At 24.8% G+C, this 16,849-nt stretch overlaps 2 protein-coding genes across 2 annotated transcripts; both read right to left on the bottom strand.

Annotated features, from left to right (window-relative positions):
- Positions 1-818: 818 nt before the first annotated feature.
- LOC113556529 (G patch domain-containing protein 1) lies at positions 819-5,681 on the bottom strand. The gene is made up of 9 exons (XM_026961534.1): positions 5,465-5,681; positions 3,841-4,055; positions 3,618-3,766; positions 3,195-3,540; positions 2,725-2,941; positions 2,496-2,663; positions 2,169-2,403; positions 1,928-2,108; positions 819-1,401 (listed from the first exon to the last, which is right to left on the bottom strand). Exons 1-9 carry the CDS (start codon positions 5,532-5,534, stop codon positions 853-855), a joined length of 2,130 nt encoding a protein of 709 aa, XP_026817335.1. The 5' UTR covers positions 5,535-5,681; the 3' UTR covers positions 819-852.
- A 2,765-nt stretch (positions 5,682-8,446) lies between these two features.
- On the bottom strand, positions 8,447-13,793 carry LOC113557033 (protein MAK16 homolog). Its single transcript, XM_026962311.1, has 8 exons — positions 13,600-13,793; positions 11,000-11,046; positions 10,777-10,920; positions 10,520-10,702; positions 10,321-10,450; positions 9,191-9,265; positions 8,742-8,894; positions 8,447-8,675 (listed from the first exon to the last, which is right to left on the bottom strand). Exons 1-8 carry the CDS (start codon positions 13,612-13,614, stop codon positions 8,580-8,582), a joined length of 843 nt encoding a protein of 280 aa, XP_026818112.1. The 5' UTR covers positions 13,615-13,793; the 3' UTR covers positions 8,447-8,579.
- Between the last annotated feature and the right edge of the window lie 3,056 nt (positions 13,794-16,849).

The raw sequence follows: 16,849 nt of genomic DNA, 5'->3' as shown, positions 1-16,849 counted from the left end.
GCTATTTTATATTTAAAACCTACTGACATCATTGTTCAATTATCTGTTATAGTTTTATTAGTTTTGTAAATTAATATAGTTTTTATGTTTTATATTACTTAATTCTTTGATCTAACAATTTTTTGATATACTTTTCTTATAATTTGAATATGTGAGGATATATATATAGAAATAGGTTCCTTGTTTAGAATATTATAGCAACACTCGACATTTGAACATACCTATGGTTCAGTTTATACGCTTCTTGTTTTTCTTTTCTTTGATTTTGTATAAATGAATAAAATATTATAATTTCTAGTTGTTGAAATAAATATATCAATGGTGGCTTACCTTCAACTGAATTAATAAAATATTAACTATTCTTCTGCAGTTTTTAATGTTTTTATGGAGGTAAGCAGCATGTTTACTGATTAGTATATGTGTGCAAGATATATAAAAATTGTAATAGTAGGAGTATAGTTTACTTAAAGACAATTTTTAGATTAGATCTTCCTCGCCATAAATTTTTTTTCTAAAGTAATTTTAAAATTAAAAATATAATATAATGTTTTATGTTTTATATTCTGTTATAATTAAATTAGATATACACTACTGTAAATTAAAAATATATTATATTTAACTAATTCTACAAAATATGCGTACATTATAAATGGAATTAGTAAAATAATTTATTACAGGTATATGACAGTTAAGACTATTGTTAAAATTAAAATTTAATTCTAATGAATATAAAAATAGTGTAATAATAATATGTAATACACAATATAATAATATTAGAGGAAAAATTATATAAAAATAAAGACCAGTCCAAAGTAACTATAACATTTAAGTTTAAAATTAAACATAAGAACATCATTTATGTTTATGAGATTTCTTTTTTGATTTATGTTTATGTTTGTGCTTCTTATGTTTACTGTGTTTATTTTTATTATTTGAAATATTTGTGGGCGATTCTGATTTTTCCACCCAATCATCATCAACAAAAGAATTTTCAACCTTAATATTGACCAAACTTGAATTTAAGTCACGCTGTGCTGGCAAAATTGGACCATATGACTTATTTATATTATCAGTTTGATTTTTACTGCTATGTTCGTTTTCATTTTTATTATTTTTATTTGGTGTATCAAATAAATCACCAAAATTAAGATTGGCAAAAATACCTTTGGGAGGAAAAAGATTGAATGTTGAAGAACTTTGGACGTTAGATTCTACTGTATTTTCTTTTTTGATGGAGATATTTGTTGAACGTAATTCCTTTTCATTAGAATTTGTAGATACTTCTTCACTTTTTATTGAATTTTGAACAATTAAAGTTTCATCATCACTATCATCCAAAAATATATCTTTGAAAAAATCAACACTTGGTTTTTGACTTTCTACTTCATCACTAGTTGCTTCCTGAAAAACAGTATTTTAATACAAAACATTGCATTTAAGAAAAAATTTTAATAAAAAACAATTATATAGGTTTTAGTATCATAAAAAAAGTAATTAAATATTAATATGTATATTATATATTTACATATTATACTTTAAAATAAATATATTAAATAAAAATAAAAATTAGTAAATTTAGTGGTATTCTAATAGGTAAAACTGCTCTTGGCAAGCTTTCGTAGTATAAAAGTAAACCAATAAAATTAGTCTCACTATGGGTAAAGTTTATTAGTTTAAATTATTTTTATTGAAAGAAGTGATATAAATTAAATTATCAATATTCCAGTTACATTATCAATAGCAGAATGAACATTTTCATCATCTTTGATAAGTAAAAAATAATACTTTAGATATATTAAAAATCAAGAGTACCTCTAAGGATAGAACAATTACAAAAAATTTTTGGGGATTAATAATGAGCTTTACATAGGTAAAATTTTGAAAATTTGCTGTTAAAAATAGATAATGAAATAGAATTTGAACATACCATAATACTTTCATTCAACTTTAACGGTTTATCATTATCTGTAATCACATTATTTATAGCCAATGGCAAGCTATTCGGAATTTTGCTTTCAGAAGTTGATACAGATTCATATGTTGGAAATTCTAGAGAGTTAAAGAGACTGCATTCTCCATGCTTCTTACCATCTTCTGTATAATTGATCCTAAAAATAAAAATTTTCTAATTATAATATACATTCAATTGTACAATTTATAAATATTACATCGATTGTTTAGGCACAGGGATATTAAATCTTTTACAAAGTAATTTATCAGGAACCCAGGGTTCAGTTTTACGAGTCCAAAAACCATACATTTGTTTGCTGGCATAGTTTTTTAGTCTTTCTAATGTTGGATCAGTAGTACGAATAACTGGTATTAAAGCGTTGGTAGAATCATCTGGTAATTCAGCTCTAGTAAACCGATCAGATATAATATCTGATAATGAACTAGGCACTTCTATAAAAAAAATATACAAAATCAATTATTTAATGTTTTAGGTAATAAAATATATCATATATTATATTAGGTAGAATATATTCACATATTACCTTTTTTAATAAATTCTTCAACAGATGGAGGTGGCTCGGGTTTTTTCATTTCTCGTTGTCTAGTATTCACATTAGTATAAGAAGTATTAGTAGAATTAAGAGGTTGACTATAAAAATCAGGAGGACATTGTCCTACTATTCGATCAAACATTCCACGGGGACGCCATTCTGTAAAAAAATGTATGTTTTTTTTAAAAATTAAAAAAAAATTAATAAAAAAAAATATTACCAGGAGGAATTTGTATGGGAGGTGGAAGGTCTTCAAATAAGCCATGTTTACTTTCATCTTCAACAAAACCATCAATACATTCGGGGTTCAAGTTATTAATTTTAGATTTATTTTTTAATTTCTGAGATTTTTCTTCCAAACTAAAATCATAATTTGACATATCTTCAGCAGCATAAATATCATCATCATCATCTTCATAAGCACCAACTCCGAAAGCCTAAGTATAAATGAAAAATATTTCAAAATGTTATGTCATATTGAGAAAATTAAATAGAATTTTCTATTATCAGAGATCACACATAATAAACTATTGTATCAATTTTCTAAGACCGCAAAGAGTATAAAGAACTAAAAATATATTTTTTTTCAATAATGAAGTTCTATATTTTGTAGTATAATCAATATGCAATCACCAAAATATTTAAAAAGAAACTTTAACACAAAAATTGGTTATTTTAAATAATAATTACTTGTCCATGAATAGATTTTCCTCCAACAGTAAGCTTACTGTATTTGTTCTCAGATTTTACAGAAACATTAGTTGTCTTAAGACCTTCATAACCAAGTCCAAAAGTATCAAATTTTGGTTTAATAGCTACAGATTCATATTCAAAAGGTGAGACTTTAATGTTATTTAATAACTCGTTCACTTCATCATCATCGTCATCACCATACTTAGTATCAATACTAAATTTCATCCCAACATTTTTCAGTTCTTTTTTAGCACGCAATTTTTCTTGTTGTGTAAGTTGAGGACCAACTCCTTGACCAGGCTTCCAACCCATACTTTTCAGTAATTCAACACCCCATGTATCTCTTTAATAATATAATATAAATATTAATTAATATAATATATTATTAATACAACACACAAATTTAAAAGAAGTACTTACTTAATTGGTTTTAAAATTTCACCAAGTACAGGTTTACCAGGAATAGGGCCAGTATTAACTATAGGAAGTTGACGTTTTCTTGAAGAATGATCACTATATTCTGCTTTGATTTTTAAACTTGATGCATCAATTCCTAAGTCTTTTTTATCCTAATAATAAATAATAATAATAATATTTATGAAGTAAACAAAGAATAGTTTAAATCAATAATAGGTTTATATACTTCTTCATCCATAAAATCATAAGCATTTTGTGACTTAAGTTTAGATTTTGAGTCTCTTGATGATTTAAATGTGCTTGGTGTCCAACCTTCTAAAGAACCAACAGTATTATAAAAACCAGCAGAAAAACCACCCGTAAATGCTCCATGAAATCGTCGTCTTCCATTTTCATCTTTCACAAACTGTTGTTCTGCATCCTTTCTTTTAACAACCTCATCTATCAAGAAAAATTAAAAATCAAGAATCAAACTGATTTTTTTTTATGACTAGTATTAACATTTAAATCTGTTTAATTATTTAAAAGATATACTCGAGAGTAATGATAAATAATATAATGTACAGGCATGTATACAGAAAAAATTTCTTGTCGTGTTTATTATATATATATATTATCTAACCACCTTGGTTCTATAGACTGTCATCATAATAGTGTTCTTTATCAATCATTAAAATATTTTAGAGTAGATCCAAAAATACCCTAATCTTTTCTATACATGTCTGACCTTAAAAACATTAATACATTAAAGCAATTTCATAATATTAAACACCAGAAAGTCTCAATACTAATTTAATTGATTTTCGTGTACACATTTTGGATACAGAAAACATATTAACAAGTAACTACTCGTATGTATCATGATTAATAATTATATAACAAGTTAGCATTAAGTACTGTAACAATTTACTTGACTGACTCGTATTTTATGTCATACTCAGTTAACCTGCTTAGGTAAACAGATAACAAGATTATTGAATATAGAAATTATTTGCATAGATGCCAGTCAAGTTTTGAATCGTAAAGTGGAGACCAGCAGTCATCACTAAATATTTTAATTGTTTAACTTTAGGTATAATAATCTACTTTATAGATAAATACAAATCATAATAATCTGATTGTTCAAATTTTACTCTGCTACTTCTATGATCATAAGTTTACTATTCTCAAGAACAAAGTTACTTAGATAATAGTGTATTGTTTAATATTATTATTATTATTATTTTAAACATTGAGTACTTTTGTATGCTGCTATAATGCATTAGATTATGTTAGTTGATGAACAAAAGTCGTACATTTTTAGGACCTTGTCAAATATGACTTAGAAATTGTATTTATATTTATTCAATTACTCGGTTCGTATAGTGGGAATAGCTAGCTAACTACTCCTTAACTGAATAAAATTGGGTATGAATGTCAGCAGCCAATTTATTTAATTTACGAAAAAAATGTATTGCAATATCTTCATAGTTTTGTGTTTTAATTATTAAAATATTAATTTTTAATTTTTAGGCATTTTTAAAGTGATTACATATATTTAATCTTATGTTAAAAATATTACTATTTATTATAACATTGACATGTTTGATAAAAAAATCGATAGTAAAACATCAACCAAAAAATACAAGAAATATTCATCTTAAAATAATTAGGTTAATTTCTGTTGACTCAATACTAGATCTGTTAAACAATAATAATTAGTATACGTAGATAAGCTGTGTCCATTGATATGATAAAATCCAAAAGTTTAAGCGCATACTAATCACCAGAATTCGATTCGTGTTAGTTTACATCAAGGAAAAAGTTACTCAAATTCATCTGTGAATTGTGACACAATTCAGTAAACTCACCTTCGTGAATAGGATCCAACAATTTCCCGTGTATGATGTATTCGTCATCATCGTCATCGTCAGTGGACATTTTTAATCTTGTAGATTAAATCAAACCATAAAATTATTACTTAAAACGAACGTTAACGCTTTTGTCAACTGTTTAACACCAAACAGTAAACACTCTTGAAGTCTTGAAGAAACGTATGCCGAATGATGCAAATAATAAATGTACCGCGAGTCGGTGAATACGTTTAATTGATAATAATGAGATAAGAACTATGTTATCAATAAACAGTTTTTCAGATAGTAGTATAGACGTATAATACCAAAGCGAAATAAATAAATAAATATTAGAGTAGTATTATTTTATTCTGTGGTAGTATTTACTACCACTTGGCACTTACGAGTACTTAAATTAAAACTTACTCACTATAGTATTATTTAATATTACTACCAATACTACCTAATTTTATTAGTCTACCACTTATTAATATTTTTTCGTATTCTAATCCGTGCTATTGAGTACTAACCTCAGCTATTATTCATTTTAACAGTGAACATACCAATAATATTAAATATTTTGGTACTCAATAATATTTTAATATTAAATTTACTTGCCTTGAATAATAATTAGATACCTTTAAAGCAATAATAACGGTACTGGAAGACTAGTTTTCAATTTACTAGTGTTAAAGATCAATTCCCTTAAAATGAAAATCTTAAAGTTTTTTAACTGAATAGTACAATAAATTTGACACTTGAAAATAACTCATCAGGTAATATAATTAATTAAAATAAGAAAAATAGAAAGTTATTGTTTCTCAAGATTTCTATTTTAAATTAAGTATTTGTAATATGCAGGACTCGGTACTTAAAGCATTTGCTTATTTTTAAGGATTGACTTAAAATGTAGCAAAGTGCTATGGAATTGTATGTCATGTTAAAACAATAAAACACGTTCATTTATGAAATTTGAAAGTGATTTTTTTTTTAATTTTTTAAAAATATGCTTATTTCCAATTTTTTTTGCTTTTTTGACCAGTTTTTCTCCTTTTTTTGGTTTTTTTAGAAAATCCCTCGGAAAATCTATTTACAATAAGGCAAAATGTTTCGAAAGTGAAGTTTGATTTTTTTATATTATAAAAATGTATTTATTTTTTTTTGATTTTTTAGTTAGAAAATTTTTCTAATTTTTTTGTTTCAATATTTTTTGTAGTTATTAATTATATTGTTTTTAGCACAGTTACAAATAATGTCTATAATACCTACATTATCATGTAAAACAAAAGTTTTTTTTTTTTGATTAAATATTTTTACTCAAATTTAAGTTTTTTAAATGCTTATTTGAGTGCTTATAATGGTATTTTTAAGTGCTATAAGTTCCGAGCCCTGTTAATATGCATTGAACCATCCAAGACCGTACGGCATACACTGTTCTTTTACAAATTTGTTTAGTAGGTTATGTCCACAAATCGCCTGTTAGCTAATATTTAATACATTTTTATGATGCACGGTAGCTTACAAAATATGAAATACATTTGGTTGGATATTTGACACCATCAATCACTTGAACAATTTTGTAAACCCATGTTATCATCTATTTTACATTAAATACTCATACTATTTAGTGTTAATGGTCGATATTTAATTTTAAGAACAATTTATTGGACTAATCACTAATAATTCATGTTACATAGCTATGTAATTTAATCTTGGTACAGATACCAAAATAATCCATAAATAAGATCATTTTTGTACAACTTAATTTTATTTAAGCTTTAGTTTTAGTAAAGTACAAATTTAATAAATATTTGTATTTATAGTCGTAAACTTCTATAAAATCATTAGGTATTGTAGATTATAAATATTTTTGGTAGATACTTGTCTTGGTAGATTACATACTCTAGACATGCCTTCATAAATCAATTTAAATATTATATACACACGGATTATGTTTTTACCTTCAAGTTTAATAATAAGCAATATGCAAATTCACTTTAGTATTAATACCTTGATATAAACACAAAATTGGTTTTGCTAAACACAAACAATTTACCATATTTGGGGATTGTAGGATAGAAATTGTTTATGTAAGTTTGTTAATTAATATCCATAATTATTTATATTAAAATACAACAGTTGATAAATAATAATTTGCTTTCTGGATTTCCAAGTGGAATATTTGGTTATAATATATCAGAATAATCCAAGATTGAACAATTAATTTTCTGTTTCAAAGAGATAAGTGAGATAACGCATTGAATTGGCTATCAAATAGCTTTTAATGTTTTCCTAAGTCAAAAAATGTTATCCTGAACAATTTACGAATGCATTAGACAAGTATATTCTAAAGACCATAGCTAGGTTAGGAATAATATTTTTATTGTAATCTTTTATTTAGTATAAAAGATTATATTAAATGACAAATCAAAGTATTTATTCTTCATTTGCTGAGGGAATAAGTGTTCAAACCAAAACTCATTTTATCCTGCTACAACCACTCAAATCCCTACTACTCAGTTCAGAAGTGATGTATATAGAAATTAATTTCAGGGAAGGTTAAAAAAAATTTCCTTCTTAAATTCCAATTAATTATACAATCATAATCAATGCCCGTACCAACCATATATTTTGAGGAGGAGGTGGGTTAGCTAGTTATAAAAAATAACTATATTTTATCAGTGGATGAAGTATAGATATCTCTGGTTCAGAGCATAAAATTAAAATAGATTCATTATTCAATATTTTATCATTTTCAACAACAAAAGAGAAATTTTTGAGCATCTTTTTAGTTTAAAATTTAGACACATAAGTCTGCTTTGCTTATATGTTAATCCAGCATGAGCACAATAATTTATTAAGGCAGTTCTAGTATTTTTGTTTGATTAAGTAAAGCAAATTGATAACTTTTCATATAAAAATTCGGAGTACATGAAATAAAACAGTAACATACATCAAATGAGTTTTTTATAATGGGAATATATAAATATATTTCACTAATAATTTTTATACTTGATTTATTAGTTATAAAAGTTTAGTAAAATACAATTTTTAATAATAAAATTAAGAACTGTAATTGGAAGTTCATAATTACATGTAAGAAACGACATGTAATTCAAATAACAATAAAAACTCAATTTGTTTTATTAACTTCATTTTCATATTCAATTTCAACATGAGGTCTGCCTTTGGGTTTGACAACTTTTTTGATTTTCTTAGCAGCAATATCCTATAAATAAAATATGAGTGTTAAATAACCAGATCACAAAATATATATTTATTTATTTTTAAATACCTCAATATCTTCCATTTCTTCTTCTTCCCCGTCAGAACAAACATAATCAGAGACATTATCACCATCTTCTATATCGCTATCAAACATTTCATCATTATCTTCTCCAATATCAGACTCTTCTTCTGCTGCAGTGTACTCATCAACATCATCATTCTAAATGTAACATTTTAAATTATTATTATTATAAATAAAATGAGTATATTTTTATGATGTTTTTATTCAAGTATTTAATTGATATGTTGGTTTGATAATCTACTAATTTAACTGCAATAAGACAAGGGAAAAATAAGTTGCTGTAGTTTTTTGTCGCCTTCTACAGAATAGATTAGCTGATACTGAATTTATAATCGGCAACAGTTTAAAAAAATACAGCTACCTTGCTTAATCAACAACTAATATATATTTATTATAGTAATACCATTACACTAAATTAATCATTATATACGTACATCTTCATCTTCTTCTCCTTCTTTCTCAAGTGCTTTTTCGAAAGCTTGTTGATTAATATTATACATATCACCATACTGAAAAAATAAATCATAATAATAAATTAAACAGAACAATTGTAGAGATAAATGGTACATAATGGTTAATTACTAATTAACTTTGATTAAATAACAATTTAATTTTATGTTTGTTAATAGAAATGGAATTATAACATGTATCATTCTTTTTTTTTAATGTGCATACAATACTAAACAAACTATACATTTGTTTTTCATACAATTTGATGTTTAAAAATATTATACATGTAATTATAGGTTTTCTAATAATATTAAAATTTTTTAATTCTCAGAAGAAAACATTTCTTTTGTACCCAAATTTTTTATGAAAATGAAATAATTGTCATTACTATGACCATAAGAAATAAAACATGATATCATAGCATATTTTTATGCACTTAAAAGTATTGTAATATGCCATATAACATGCAGTAAAAATCATGAAAATATGCAAGAATTTTTATTTATTTAAAATTTAAGGAATTTTTTTAACTTATTGTATTTTAAAATTTTATTTATTATTAAAATGAATAATCATATGCACTTCAAATTTTTCTTCTGTGAAGCTGTGTAGTTTATCGATTAACATATCTTTAAAGACTGAGAACAAACGTTTGATGTCAACCGAAGTTAGTAGGGCATATTTGAAGTTTACGTCGTACTCAATTATTTATTTTATAACTAAATATATATATAAATTATTATTTAGTGACTATGAAATTTACTTTTAATTTTTCTACTTGACAAAATATTATTTTAAATATGCAGAAATATGCAAAAAAAATTTCACTATTAGCTTCAAATGATGATGATTTGTGGAGATAACTGACAAAAATCCAAAAATATTAAAAGGAAAAAATATGCAATTGCATAGAAATCCGCACTTTAGTCATCAGTATCCTATCTCAACTTTAAAGTATTGATACATAAAAAGCATTTTATCTAAAACATCTAAGGGTATTGACAAATGGAAAGAGCAGTCTAGAAAATATTTAAAATTATAACAAATGAATGTTGAATAGTACAGTTGATTCAACATGATTTAAAAATAAATTTGTACAATAATGTGCACATACTGTTCCTTTTTTGAGTCTTTCAACCAATTCTTTTTCAATAACATTATCAAGACGAGCAGCAATTTCAGCTTTATATTCTCTTCTTTTGACTCGTTTTTCAACTTTTCTTGGCATTGAAACTAATTCTTTCCTAAAATATAAATAGTTTTAACACAAAAATCATATAAATGCTCAATGATAGAAAATTACTATATCTTACTGAGTTTTAAGTTTGAGTTTTCTCATTCGAATTAGATATTGAGTTATTCGTACAAAACGCTGTTTACACATAGACTTTAATGGACCTGGCCAATATAGCATATGTTCATTCATTTGCTGTATAGCTTTTTGAAAATTTCTTGATAATTTTATCTTTTCCCATTGTCTTTTTGGATATACAGACCTAAAAAAATATGTTTATAATTTTAAATTAATTAAATAAAAATCAACTAATACAATACTAATATTGATTCATACCTTTCAGCAGTTTTTAAGAAGAGATATATAATACCCTTCTCTTCTCTAACTGTAGCATATCTGCTATTAGCCAATGGACAGTGAGTGCGATTGCACAAGCCTGATAAATTATATTCATTACGGCAAAAATTTGATGTGTCGGTCCTAAAAATATATTAAGAACATTATAACTAGAATTAGGGAACTCAATGCCATTGATATATAATTATAATTAATAGCTTACTTGATTTTGAAAGAACAAAATGTATCTTTTATAATAGACCAAACAATCTAAAAAAAAAAAAGATTAATTTTAAATAATTTTTGGTAAAAGTTTAATAATATTGAATTTTAAACAGGTCATTATTTAACAATATTTAAAGCATTATGAATTAATACACAGCAAGACCTCTAAAAAACCTCTTTAATTCAATTGTGAATATGTTCATATGTAATGGAATCACATATACAATTAAATATGAATAGGATAACTTCACAAAATATAAACTATAAAAATATTTTCATCGACACAATAATAGAAATATAAGATAAACTATAATTACACATAATATAATAATGTAGAGTAGTAAGATTAGATTAGATAGATAGATGAATATTAAGGCATTCCACAATTATTCTATATTTACAATATTATAAAAATTGTCAAAATCAAAAATTATTTTGCCATAAAAGTGTCCCTTATGAGAAGTTTTACTGTATTTTATATAACACATAAATATAGATTTAAAAAATAAAAGAGTAAAATGTTTCAATTTTTTACATATCACTAAAGTTAAACCTACTACCTGCATATCAAAATAGTTAGTTTTCATCAAATTCTATTTAAAAAAAAAATGCCATAATAATAAATCTAAATTTAATACCAATCATGTTTATAGGATACATAAATAGATATTTAAAAACTTTAAATGTAGAATTAATATTTTGTTTTCTTTTAAGTATCTTATGCTTTATTATTTAAGGAATCCAAAGGTCTTTATAAATATGATTAACAGTTATTTATATTTTACATACTTGATAAAAATTATATTAACTCGTCAGAAGGCACATTAGTGTTTGTAACACGATTAGGGGTGTATGAGAGCGGCGCTCACTTCTCTTATTTTTACTATTAAAAGTGGTTATTTGAAGTATAAGTGAAAATTCCAGTATGAATAATTAATTAGGATCACTATGATAATTTATCATTAAAAAATGTCTATACATAGGCACATATCCGTTACAGTTATTTATTATGAATCTGAATTTGCTTCTGAGCCCGATTGACAGGATTTACATATAGTACATATAGCATAGCATTCACTTTTGTCGGAACCGGCCATTTTAATCTATTGTCATTTCAACACAAGACTTTGTATTGGGTTATATTATGTATAGAAAAATTCCCAGGTATGATAACATAAGGTATAAATAAATATCAACAATATTAGAATTAAATTAAACCAATAGTGGCGAAAATAGAAATAGAGTGAGAGCCTCGCTCATACGCGACTACTTACGGGTTAACTTCACACATTAATGGAGTCACTTCCAATGAGGTGGCTCCTGCCTTAATTTAAAACCTTAAACTAGTCATATGGTTTCAGATGCTTAAATTAATATAAATAATTTTAAAGTTTTATTAATTGTGATTATCAAAATATACTATTTTTATGTAAAAGAATAGGTAAGTTTTTATACATTCTTCAAGTTTTAACTTAGAATTGTAATTAAATATGTTAATCTTTTGTAACGTATGGATTATATAACCAATACCTACATATTTTTTTTTTTGTAGATTCAAGTAAAAATTTGATAAATTTTGATAATTTCATAAAAATTTAATACAATATTATAAATATTAAAAAAAAATAATTAAAATTTTGCACAAAGTCTGATTCCAATACTATAGTAAAAGTTAATGGTTATTAATCTAATGCTGAGTATAATTATCTAAAATAATCAATTAATTAGCAAGATAAATTTGTCATTTTTTGAATATTTTATATTATGCCAAATTTATAATTAGCCATTCTAATGGTTTTATAAAAAAAAAATTATAATAATGTCTCATAATTTTTACATCTTAAGAATTCTGTAACTCTACCCAAATTGTATGTATAAACATTTGCACATAAAACATTTTTGAAATTTTTGAAGCATAATCATGCAAAGTTTGCAATATTGTTTGTATAAATTACTTATTAGCATCTATTTAAATAATTTTTTTTGCAATATTTAATGGCAGCCAAAGGTATATAATACATATTTTTATAATGAAAATTATTTGGAATATGAATTTTCAATTTAATATCAACTATGGAAAAGTGTGATAAATTAAAATACAATTCTTTGCGTACATGATAACAAATATATACACAAAATATTTAATTATTTAAATAACATTTTATACATTTGGATATGGACTAAGACGGCAGACATTGTTTTGATAATTGTAAATAATAATATGTTGTGCCTACAACGAAAATATTTTAAAACATCTACAAATTAACTTGAGTAAATCTAGCAACTATCGGCAGAAGACAAGAAACAATATATCATTATGTGTTAATGCTTATTAATGAAATATGTAAACATACCTAAATACATCGAGAACAAATCTTAACAATATAAAAAAAATGTATTCTACCTAACACTACATTAAAATAAGTCATAGGTACATAAAATATTAGTAGTCGCGGGCCATGATCCACGGCAGGCATGATAGCATATTCAGAATTTAATATAGATGGATACATTTTCGCTAGAAGATGACACATTATCTAAGCCTTATAGTACTAATGGAATTTATCTTCTTGAATAATTATATTGTATTTTACTTACATCATCTTGATCCATATTGGTAAGCTAATATTTGTACGATATCATCCACAGGTAGAAGTCAGTCCTAGAGTACTCTATTGGTTGTTCTAAGTTCGGACTAGAACACCGGGACGCACATGCACAATAAATATTAAATAATAATGCGGCAGACCGCAACCACAAGTTACTACGTCCAATAAATGTCGTTGCAAAACATTAAATACGAACACGGCAACATTTTAAGGTTATAGCTAATGTGTCGTTTGGGTACAATGTCGGCCGTTCACAAAACGTAATATGTTACCCACAATCACGGACTAAGATTAGTCCGTACCCACAGTCAAACGACACTTGTTACAATATTATTTTTTATCAGTTCTTATCATCGACGCGGGACGTCGGACGTGTTTAAATATTTTTAATGTTTACAAATTTCAAAACACGTATTACTTATGAGCTATGAATTATGAATTACGATAAACCATAGCCTTGGGCCAAATATTTTAAATCATTTTAAGATATATGTATATATTTGTCGCAGATCGTTTTTAAAATTTTTTGCTTGACCTACGTCTAATTATACATTTAAAATATTCTCCTAAAACTCATATAATATTACTATTTCAAATTTTAACATGTTAAAGTATGAAAAAATAAATACATACCTATGTGGGAAAGTAATACACATTAGTCGTTAATAGTGCGTCACGATTGCTAGAATTATGCAATAAATAAAAATCAATATTGATATTAAAATTTGTATTTTTTTATTTTGCAAAAAAATTAAATGATTCAACAATTGCACATTTTTTTCTCATATTTAATGATCATATTATTGTGATTAATTAATGTAGTAATATGTTTGAGTTTTTTGGATAGTACTTTTTAATTAGTTATGCTTTAAGTTTAAATATTAAATAAATACCTACGAGAATGGTTTTTATTGAACTTAAAAGAATTATTTAATTCAAGGATTCAACTTTTTATATAGCAGGGGGTAAGTACATATAATTATGATTTATGATAATAAAGTACTCATCTTATCGACTATTGTCTATAATTTCATTATTATTTACAAGTTGGAGCACTGACTACTGACTAGTACACAATTAACAAATCTATGCAATTGAATACAAGTAAAATAATAATTTTCTTAATTAATTAGCCGACAACAAAATGTAGTATATTTTTAAAATCAGTACTTGTCATTAGAATTTCAATAGAAAATAAACTTATTTATATTAATTACTTAGGTATGGATATTATTTTCAACATGGATCCAGCACTATTATTTAATAAATTTAAACTTTATAACTTTATAAAGTACATAATATATTAAAAGTACCCATCTTGAGCTATCTATTTATACACCTACTTACCTTTGCTTGAAGATTTAAACCAACCTCTTAAATCCTAATGTGTATGAAACAACAATATCAGCTCTTAATTTATCTTGATTGTATTCCTATTAAATTATACTCAAGGATCTTGTATAAACACTAAGTACCTATATATTTTTATTGTTTAGTTTCGGTGTTAAGAGGATGTCAGCGCACTGTTTGTTTTCTCCTTCTAGTCCACGCGCAACAGACAAAACGCATTTACGCAGTATGAGTAGAACTCGCTTCAATTTTGGTTCTAGAGTAAATATACCTATTATAAAATTAAATTTTGATAATATTTCTAAACAAGATGATGAGATTTTTAAAAAATTAAATTTTTGAAAAGTTAAAGGTTATTTAAAAATGTTGTAATATTTCTAAATGACATAATTAACGTTGTATTTGGAATAATGGAAAAAACTCATCGTTTTGAACTCAGAAATATTATCAAAATTAAATTTTATAATAGGTATATTTACTCTAGAACCAAAATTGAGCGAGTTCTACTCAGACTGCGTAATTGCGTTTTATCTATGTTTTGAGTGGGCTAGAGAGAGAAAACAAAAAGTGCTCTGCAAGGCCGGCGAGAGGGTGGGACAGAAGGGGCCAGAGCCCTGGGGCACGGACCTTTAGAGGGGGCCCGGTTAGGTTAGGTATAAAATAAGTATATATAAGTAAAAGGGCCCGGAATTGATCAGCCCTGGGGCCCACCAAAGTTCTCGTCGGCCCTGGTGCTCTGACATCCTCTTAAAATTAATATTATTTTTCTAATTTACTTATTTTTATTGTGTTTATATCCAATATACATTTTGTATATATTTTTAACTAAATAGTTAGTATGTTTGGGTAAAATGAACTCAGTATGTATAAACCTACTTTGAAAAATTAATATTTTCATTATATATGAAAACTAACACTTTTTCAGTAAAAATGTTCATAGGTATCTAAGTGAGTAATAGGAAGTATAAACATTTTATACTAATATATAATTTTTAATTTAATAAAAATATAATTATTAATGTTATAATATAATATTAAAGAGTAATTATACTAATGATTAACTTGAACACTCATTATTTTGTTTATTTCTATTGTTATTCTAAATTAAGGTGTACATTATTCAAAAGTTAAAATTAAATACACTGTTTATATTTATGTACCTATCATAAAAGCTTAATATTTTACTAAACTAATAACATAACCAAATAAAAAAAAAAAACAGTATTAACTAAAGCATAGTAATAACTCATAAACAAATCAAATTACTTAAAATACTGAACAATAAACTAATGATTTATAAAAGACCAAAAGGACAACTAATATAATATTATGATTTTTTTTTATCTTTAGTTTATTATAAAAAAAATATTGATGAATTGTTTTTAAAATATATAAATAAAATGAAATAATATTGAAACAAAAATGTGAATTACCTATAACATACAAACTATCAAAATAATTATTAAATTAGGTATTAAAAAATATTTCAAATTTTAATTTGTAAGATGATGTAAAATTCTAAATACCTAATAATAATGGAATGTTATAGTATGGAGAGGAATACAAATTATTTGTTATTCTTACTTAAGCATTTTAGTTTAATATTGTACACAAGTAAATTTAAAAATTAAATATGTTATCATGAATTTTGTATTATTACAAGTTTTAAATTATAATTTAATGTTAGCCAATAAATAATGAATATATTAAAATAGTTGGTAGCTTCTGATTAAAATTCAAAATATTACATTGTATACAAAATCATAACTCCTACAATAATTGTAATAATTAAAAGATCATGTATTTTTAATTTTAAGTTAAATGTACCTATTCATTTTTATATTTTTAATTTTTTAATTTACACAGTTGTAAAAGTTAAAAATATATTA

This window comes from Rhopalosiphum maidis, chromosome 3 (assembly GCF_003676215.2).
Source record: "Rhopalosiphum maidis isolate BTI-1 chromosome 3, ASM367621v3, whole genome shotgun sequence".
Classification (NCBI taxonomy): domain Eukaryota; kingdom Metazoa; phylum Arthropoda; class Insecta; order Hemiptera; family Aphididae; genus Rhopalosiphum; species Rhopalosiphum maidis.
This window is presented reverse-complemented; position numbering and strand designations above follow the sequence as displayed.

Coding starts and splice junctions, on each gene's coding strand:
- LOC113556529 (XM_026961534.1), bottom strand. CDS start 5,534: ATGTCCACTGACGATGACGATGATGACGAATACATCATACACGGGAAA. Junction 3,767..3,840: donor ATGATTTTATGGATGAAGAA/GTATATAAACCT, acceptor ATTTATTATTAG/GATAAAAAAGACTTAGGAAT. Junction 2,109..2,168: donor CCTGTGCCTAAACAATCGAT/GTAATATTTATA, acceptor TTTTATTTTTAG/GATCAATTATACAGAAGATG.
- LOC113557033 (XM_026962311.1), bottom strand. Junction 10,703..10,776: donor TTCTTAAAAACTGCTGAAAG/GTATGAATCAAT, acceptor ATATTTTTTTAG/GTCTGTATATCCAAAAAGAC. Junction 8,676..8,741: donor AAGAAATGGAAGATATTGAG/GTATTTAAAAAT, acceptor TTTTATTTATAG/GATATTGCTGCTAAGAAAAT.